The sequence below is a fragment of the Pygoscelis adeliae genome, unplaced genomic scaffold (genome assembly GCF_000699105.1).
Source record: "Pygoscelis adeliae isolate BGI_AS28 unplaced genomic scaffold, ASM69910v1 Scaffold392, whole genome shotgun sequence".
In the NCBI taxonomy this organism is placed as follows: Eukaryota; Metazoa; Chordata; class Aves; order Sphenisciformes; family Spheniscidae; genus Pygoscelis; species Pygoscelis adeliae.
This window is the reverse complement of record NW_008824293.1, coordinates 1,655,766-1,663,995: the sequence shown is the minus strand read 5'-3', so window position 1 is coordinate 1,663,995 and position 8,230 is coordinate 1,655,766. Positions and strand designations below refer to the sequence as shown.

Below are 8,230 nucleotides of genomic sequence, written 5' to 3'. Positions count from 1 at the left end.
CTGGCGCTCAGCCCCGCGGGGGGCGTGCTAACTGCCCTCGGGCGGGCTGCGCGGCGGGGTGTAGAGCCCGCGGGTACGCGCTGTCTCTCTCCCGTTTGCCCGAGAAAGCCGGAGAGGCCCCGGGTGCCCTTCCCGGAACACGTAAGGTGGGCCACTAGCAGCTCCAGGTGCAGAGCGGCCTCACGACATCCTGCCTCCGCACCCAGCCTCCATTTTCGAGGATCGTGAGCAGACGGGGCAACGTTCAAGTTTCAAGCTCTAGCTGCAGCTACCAAGCTCGTGAATCTAACCGGCAGCGTAGGCTGTGGCTAGGAGCTGGCTAAAGCTGCTGCCTCACTAACAAGCTGTCCGTGCTGCGCTCGGTTTCGCTAGCTACGTTCCACTGAATGGCATGTAACGTAACATGTTTGGCGGAGGCTGGTACAAAGGCCCAGCAAACAATTAGATGAGAATCTTATGATCAGTTAATTCACCTCTGCTTTATATGTCAAGAGGCACGAGTGACCTTACCAGTCAGTGTCTAGCAGTAGAATATGAAGGCAGTTCCTCAGAAAACATTGCACTGAACTTTCTAGATCATACATGCCAGAGTACATATGGCAACTACTTGCCGCTGTTCTGATGGGCTTTCATGCAGACAGGAGACAATGATTATTTTTCTTACTTGTTAAAGCAGAAATTGGCCTTTACTCAGACCAGTCCCTTCAACATTAAGCATGTAAATTCTGCAAAGCTTGTGGATAACAGATGAAACAAAATACAGATCTCTACCTACAGTAGACAAAACATGAATTAGCAGCCTTGCTGGTCAAAGTAGATCCGTGTGATTCTGTAGCACAGTAAAAGTATTAAGTACTAATAGATTTTAAAAATTACTCTCTAGCTGAACCAGTTGTGAGGAGGGAACTTCATAACATGCCTGATGAGTCCGTATTCATCTACTGCCTAGTAGGAGACAGAGCCTAGTAAGTAACTGTTTTAATGCCAACAACTGATATAACTTTGCTATTCGTGGACTGGAGGTTAACTAACCTGTTGGAACAACTGACTGAACTATCCTTTTCTGCAAGGAATGAAGCATTTTTTTTTAGTTTTGAGGTCTATACCATCCCTAATGTGAACTATCTGCATGCTTGTTCTAGAAGTGGGTTGGGGAAGCGCAAGGCAAAACCCCTTGAATCATCCTTTTGAAGGAATTTTAACAGGCTAATTTCAAACTGCGCCTCTACAAGCTGTGCTTAACCTCTTCTTCCTGAACAGCTGGAAAGATCCCAACAATGAATTCAGGAAGAATCTGAAACTAACAGGAGTGCCTACACTACTTAAATATGGAACAGTAAGTGATTTATTGTATGTTCTGGATCTACAGGCATTCAGATGGGAAACTGGCAGAAGCTTATGGCTATAAATGAATTAGTCATGCATGTTTTCTGATACCCTCTCATTTAAAAAGAGCAGACAATTAGGAACAGCTCTTCTGCTCCCACCCGTGCAGTCTTCGTGGCCCAAACAGTTCCTCAAGAGAGGACCACTCTGCTTTCTTTAGAATGTTGTCTATAATAAACATATAGTAAAGAAAATATGTACACTTAGCATGTAGTGGTTGAGGGGTAGAGAAAATTCTTAGCAGCATATTGTTAGCTTCCTGATTTGCAGCTCCTCAAGTTTTAAAAAATCCAAATGCTGAATTACAGGAGTGAAACAAGGTTATGTGCAGTATACTCTTGATTCGAACACACTACAGCTCAAGTTTTAACTTGTGCATATTATTTAAATTGGCAATTACTTTCTTAGAAATGCCTCTTCCAAGGCCAGAAAACCCTCAGGCATTTTTTACTTATTCTTACCTTGCTTGCTCCATGCCTCCTCCCCCCCCAAAAAAAAAATTGCTGGAGTATGGCTAATGTTAGCATGCACAAATGGCTCTAGTCTAGAACAGGTTTTTGAATTGCTGCTAAAACACCTTAACTTTTCTTTCAGCCTCAGAAGCTGGTTGAAGAAGAATGTTTTAAAGCAGAGCTTGTGCGTATGTTGTTTACTGAAGACTAAATCTTCCAGTAGTCAATCATTTACGAAGATGTTAAACTCAAGTTATTTGCGGTGTCCTTTCAAGGAATCCTTAACCTTTTTTAAACTTTCATGGTTAATTACTTCAGACTAGTCAAGATAAATGTAATTAAATTCTAGGTCCAAACCTTCCACTAAAATCCTGCAACAAAACACTGTATCTTTCCTTTCATGTTTAAATAAACTTGAGTTTGCAAACAGTCCTTTTCAAAAGAGCTGAGCTCATATTATAAACTGAGAGCAGCCTACAATTACTGAAGAGTAAGACTTAACAGTTAAGTTATACCTTTAATAGTGAATAAGGGGGGGGCGGGTAGGAGAAACAGAAAAACCTGCTTATTCTTCCTAGATCTGACTTTACATAGCTACTGAAGCTGTTAAGAGAAATTTTCAGTGCCAGAGGTGTTTAATGGCTTATCTGTTCAGTTTAAGTATGGTAAGCTGAAGGCTGACAGTCCTGGTGTCACTGATCACATGTTAAGGGTTAACAGTTGCAGTACCTGCTCCTACAAGGATACGAAATATAACATGAATGCAGCACGAATACAATCTAAAATATGAAAACTAGATCCCTGACAGCTGCCAAGATCTGTGTTCTGACAATAAAAACTATACAGGAATAAATGGCAAATGCTTCTCTGATACAAAAAAAGGTGTAAACACTTCCAGCAACACAAACTGTTTTCACTACACATAAGGTAGAGAAGCCGAAGAGCAACCACTATTTCACTGGCAGAAAACCAAGATTAAAGCTGACTTTAGTGGAATAGATACAGCTACAGCCTATTTCCTTCTGTTGAGTATCTGCAAAGTTTATTACTACTTATCTCTGCTCCACTCCTGCAGTCCTTGTCTCGTCACACTTTGATTTCTATCTCTAAAACATGCTGTAAGAAAAACTCTGTAAGACCCCCAGCAACAATGATTACCAGGTAAACAGAAATGACAAGTGATAGCTCAGCTCGGTTTCAAGGCAAAAATCCACAATTTAGATTTTGTACAGTATTATCACTTCAACTTTGCTCATCCTGCAGTTGTAAAAAGTAGTATGTGAGGGAGTTCTTAGCCACACTTTGAGACGCATCATTATTCTCCAGGGAAAATGCCTCCTATGAGCAGACTTCTGAGCTACGCTTTGTGTTAGATGATACTTAAATGTCAGTGCCCTCAAAACTATGTTTTGTTTTCAAAATCAAGAGGAACCAATAACTACAGTAAGTAATGCTCTCACAAAATTGTCCATGCCACAAAGTAAATTGCAGAAGTAGATGTTTAATCAGTCTTGTATCTTTAAAAAAGTTGATAAAAGAAAAAAAAAGTCACTTGATAAATCAAAAATCAAATGTACACACACCCAGAGCCAAACCTACAAAAGGGTTCATTCCTGTCTTGTAAATACTTCAACTGACACAAAGTACACCTTGTCATCACTCTTCCAAGCGTTTTTCATTTTACAGAGGCGTTGTTTTGTTGCTGCTGCTCTGCAAGTGCTTGCTGGAGGCGCATTCTTTTTCGTGAATAGTGCTGCCAGTGAAGAATCTGTTGCTCGTCAATAAATTTAGCGCACTGAGCATTTACCAGTTCTTTGCGGAAATGCTCATATTGGAGCAGCTCTAACATATGCAAACATTGAGGATACCTGGATTAAAAATAAACATACTTTAATACAAATTTTTACAAGGTACGCTTATACTGGAGGCTCCAATAATTCTGCAGTTCATTATTTTAGTTTTATTATGGATGTGCTTTACTCAAGTATCGAACCACTTAAGACTGTACCCATTCCACACACTGTAACTTAATAACTTCAGTATTAGGCTAGGAAACAAGAAGTCTTGTAACAGTTTATAAGTGGATATACATGCTTGCTTAGAGTAGCTTTTCTAATGGCTAGATTTTACTAGAACAAATACATAACAACTACAGTATCTGTTTCCAGAGCTCATTTAAAGAACATAACCAAGAACTGTTCTCCCAAAATTTGAAGGATTTTGCACACTCACAAAAATGCAAAGTCATCCTTTGTTTCGTGTAAGCATCAACAATGCAAAATCACTCTTAGAATGTACTTACTGGGCCTAACTGAAATAGTTTTGTACCATAATGTTCAATAGTTTTACTCTAAACAAATGGTAAAGTGCAGATACAGGCTGCAAAAGGAAGATTTCACGCATGACTCATGATTCTGTCTATTCTTGCTACATCTGGACTGTTGGAAACAGGAAAATTTACGTTGCATAGAAACACAGTGGGGAGGACAAAGGTAAGGTTACAGGCAGAAATCAAATACTGACATGCTGCTGTACGGTACATAACAGAAGGTAAACATCAAATCATTAAACTGCAGAAACCTAAGCAATTTAACACTTACTTCAGGTATTTTGCATATTCAGGTTCTTTCCAATAAAGTAAATATTTAAGATAATTTACAAAAGCTTTGTCTTTGAAGTAGCCTCTTTGTGCAAGAACTGAAATGACAAATAAGGAATTGTCAGTTACGGATGCATGAAAAAATCTGCCAGACTTGAAGAGTACGTATTCACAAAACTATACAAAGAGGCACTTTAGTTAAAACTTTATCATTACAATCAAATTTTGATAATTCAAAATGAAAAAAACACAGGGAAAAAATACATTTTATGTCAACATACTAGGCATAATAAACTAGTCTCATCTCCCGTACGATATGTATCTTTCATACAACAGCAAGGAAGAGAACAGCTTTTTGAAACAGGAAATTTTGACTGTAGCCTCAAAACTGGCAGCAAATTCAAGGGAATTCAGTATAGTACCTGAAACTATTATTAACATTAGTAAAATTCTGTTTTCAGATAAAGGAATACTGTTAGCTTGACATTACTTTTTAACTGCAGACTTGAACTTCTTACTTTTTTCTCCACCAGACGCATTTTTTTTTTCATTTCAACCAATAAAACATTTTGCATTTTAAAAAACCCACCTGCTAGAAATCTAGACAAATTAAATTATTTAGAGACTACCTTTATGCTGTGAAAAACCCATTCCCTTTTCTTTGTTTAGCCCTCTCTCTCCCTGTCTAACATTACCAGTAATAATAAACACCATTAAACTATATTCATTCCTCAGGATCCTGATATTTACTTTTAAATACTCACAGTTGAGGTAATTTGGATTTGCCAGACATTGAACAAACTCTAACTCCAGCTGGAATCGAAGTCGATTTCCTGTATCATCTGATACACAAGAAAAACAGTAATAATTGGACCCGCACAGTAGATTTGAAAGTAATTTTCTCAGTTTGACTCATACAAATAGAGATATGTTTAAACAGGAGAAAAAGCAGTCACTCCCCATAATAAATACGGATTCATTTAGCAAAGCCTTCATTACATCAATCAGTGTTGGGCCTGCATTAATAAACATGCTGGGGGTTTTTTGGTTGTTTTTTTTTTTTCACAGCCAAGCAAGTGCAAAGAATGGAGGAATGCCCACTGACACTTTATTTAGAGTGAAGGAAAAGGGACGACCAAGAAGCCTGGAATATTTGTACAGGGAAAATTAAGAAGGTAAGAATAGGGAACTGTGAACAGCCCACTGAAATCTTAGTTGTACATATTTTTAAAAGTGGTGCAAGGCAGCATTTTTTTTTTGCAGAAAGATATCTTGCTATAGTACACTAGTGAGAATACTGCAATGTTCTCACAGCACAACGTACACCAATCAGTAGTTGTATACTGTTGGGGTTGATACAGGATCCAGTGCTGTTTGACATCTTTATTAATAACCTAGATGATGTGATAGACTGCATGCGCAGCAAGTTTGTAGATTACATAAAACTGGGAGGAGTGGCTGAAACACAGGAGGGTTGTGCAGCCATTCAGAGGGACCTCAACGGGCTGGAGGAATGTGCCAACAGGAATCTCATGAAGTTCAACGAAGTGAAATTCAAAGTCCTGCACCTGGGGAGGAATAACCCCATGCAACAGTACAGGCTGGGGACCAACCTTCTGAAAAGCAGCTTTGCAGAAAAGGACCTGGGGTCTTGGTGGACAAGTTGATATGACCTGCAAGTGAGCTGTTGCAGCAAAGAAGCTCAAGAGCATCCTGGGCTGCATTAGGAAAAGCATTGCCAACAGGTCAAGGGAGGTGATCCTTCCCCTCTAGTCAGCACTGGTGGGACCTCATCTGGTGTGCTGCATCCAATTATGGGCTCCCCAGGAAAAGACAGACATGGATATACAGGAGCAAGTCCAGCGAAGGGACACAAAGATAATTAAGGGACTGAAGCTTCTGACATACAAAGAGAGGCTGAGAGAGCTGGGACTGTTCAGCTTTGAGAACAGAAGGCTCAGGGATGATCTTATCAATGTGTATAAACACGTGATGTGAGGGAATGAAGACAGAATCAAACTCTTCTCAGTGGTGCCCAGAGAAAAGACAAAAGGGAACGGGCACAAACTGAAATACAGGAAGTTCCTTTTAAACATAAGTTTGGGGTTTTGTGGGTTGGTTGTTTGTTTTTTTTTTACTGTGAAGGTGATAGGAACATACTGCCCAGAGAGGCTGTGGAATCTCCATCCTTGGAGATACTGAAGACCTGACTAGACAAGGTCCTGAGCAATCTGGTCTAGCTGACCCTGCTTTGAGCAGGGGGTTGGACTAGATCTCCAAAGGTTCCTTTGAACATGAACTATTCTGAAATTCTGCCAAACAGTCCCATCTTGAAAGGTGAAATGTGGAAGAACAGACTACTTACTTGAACCCAATACCAAATCAAAGCTGGGTACTGACAGTTTTTGCCTCTTTAGCAGTGGTCATAAGAAATTCACTTAATTTCTATATTTATGCCCATAACTATGTGAGCTGGGGGCTACCATACCAAAAGAGAGGAATAAACAATCAACTGACTTTCTTATTTTTAGAATCACTCCATCAAAGTATCTTCATTTTAAATTTTTTCAGTGTCACTGTATTCTAGAAAAATTTCTCTCTTCTCTATTGGTGTAAACCATGTTATTTGATCCAGGTTGGTTATTACAGATTTTCCCTCACCTGTTTTCACCATATCACCTATATTTGTATTAATTTTGAAAACTATTAAATATTTCATTGAGAACATAAGCTCTAGGGGATCCTGACAGGAAAAAAAAAATCCATGTAAATGATGATTCTACATTTAAAATTATTTTTTACAAACTACTAAACAGTCATTTTTTAGTCTGTTTAAAATAGCCCACACTGCCTTTAGTTCTTTTAGTTTTTGTAGCATCAATGAAGACTAAATAAAATACTTTAAGCTGGAGTAATTATTTATGTAATACTTATAAAACTTATGACATAAAAAATAGGTGATAGTAATTTGATAAATTCTATTTGCCATTGTATTTTAGTGACAAGTCTCTAATTCCTTAGTGACTCCATCTCATACCTCAGAGCATTTCCATACTACAGAGAAATGGCTATGTCCTTAAAAAAATAAGAAACTTGAACAGAGAATACAAGAGCAGTACAATGCAAGTTGAGAACATGGGTAACAATAAGGAGAATGCCTAAGTCTTAATCATCATGAACACATAGCAAACCCTTATTGACGGAAGACGGGCTCTCGATTCTCAGAGTTCTGCTGTTACCGCTAGAGACCACTCATTCACAGGACTGTGAAGCCAACTTGCAGTTCCCAGCTGCGGCCATCAACAGACCTTAACACCAGGATATACATGCTTCTGAAAAGGTTGCATCTAAACACACCTTCCTTTTTCTAAAAAGCTATCCAGGCATAGCAACTAGTCCAGGGCTCGCAGAGAACTGTGAAACCCAATGGTTTCCACAGGAATAAAGATGAAGGGCAGACTATGATTGACTGAAGGCCTTGTGCTCCCAGATTTGCTGCTCTGATTCCTGAATCAAGGGCAAACATTAAAAATGAGATCGGGGTGTCACCTGCAGCAATATTTAAGAGTTTTGGGAAAGCGGGATTTAGCTCTACAACCACGGATGCGCCCTCTGATGCCTTCTCGCCACCTCCTCTCCCACGGCCTCTGGGTGGATGAGGGCCGCGGGTACTTCCAGGAGCGCCACGGACGGCGGCAACGTAACAAACGGAACGGGGTGCCGGAGCCGGCCTGACCAGGACACAAACGGGATGGCCCGCGGGGCAGCAGGAGCTTGCCCCAAGCCCCCTTCT

The 8,230-nt window shown here is 39.9% G+C and overlaps 1 protein-coding gene and 1 long non-coding RNA gene across 2 annotated transcripts; one reads left to right on the top strand and one right to left on the bottom strand.

The window, feature by feature from the left end:
* The first annotated feature begins 883 nt into the window (after window positions 1-883).
* LOC103912531 lies at window positions 884-2,270 on the top strand. The gene is made up of 3 exons (XR_663375.1): window positions 884-965; window positions 1,261-1,336; window positions 1,981-2,270. It is a non-coding gene; the product is annotated as an uncharacterized LOC103912531 (long non-coding RNA).
* A 467-nt stretch (window positions 2,271-2,737) lies between these two features.
* MED31 (mediator complex subunit 31) lies at window positions 2,738-5,353 on the bottom strand. Its single transcript, XM_009318820.1, is given in 4 exon segments — window positions 2,738-3,706; window positions 4,439-4,535; window positions 5,202-5,293; window positions 5,295-5,353. Coding segments are annotated over 4 exon segments (441 nt in total). The 3' UTR covers window positions 2,738-3,513.
* Window positions 5,354-8,230: the final 2,877 nt, after the last annotated feature.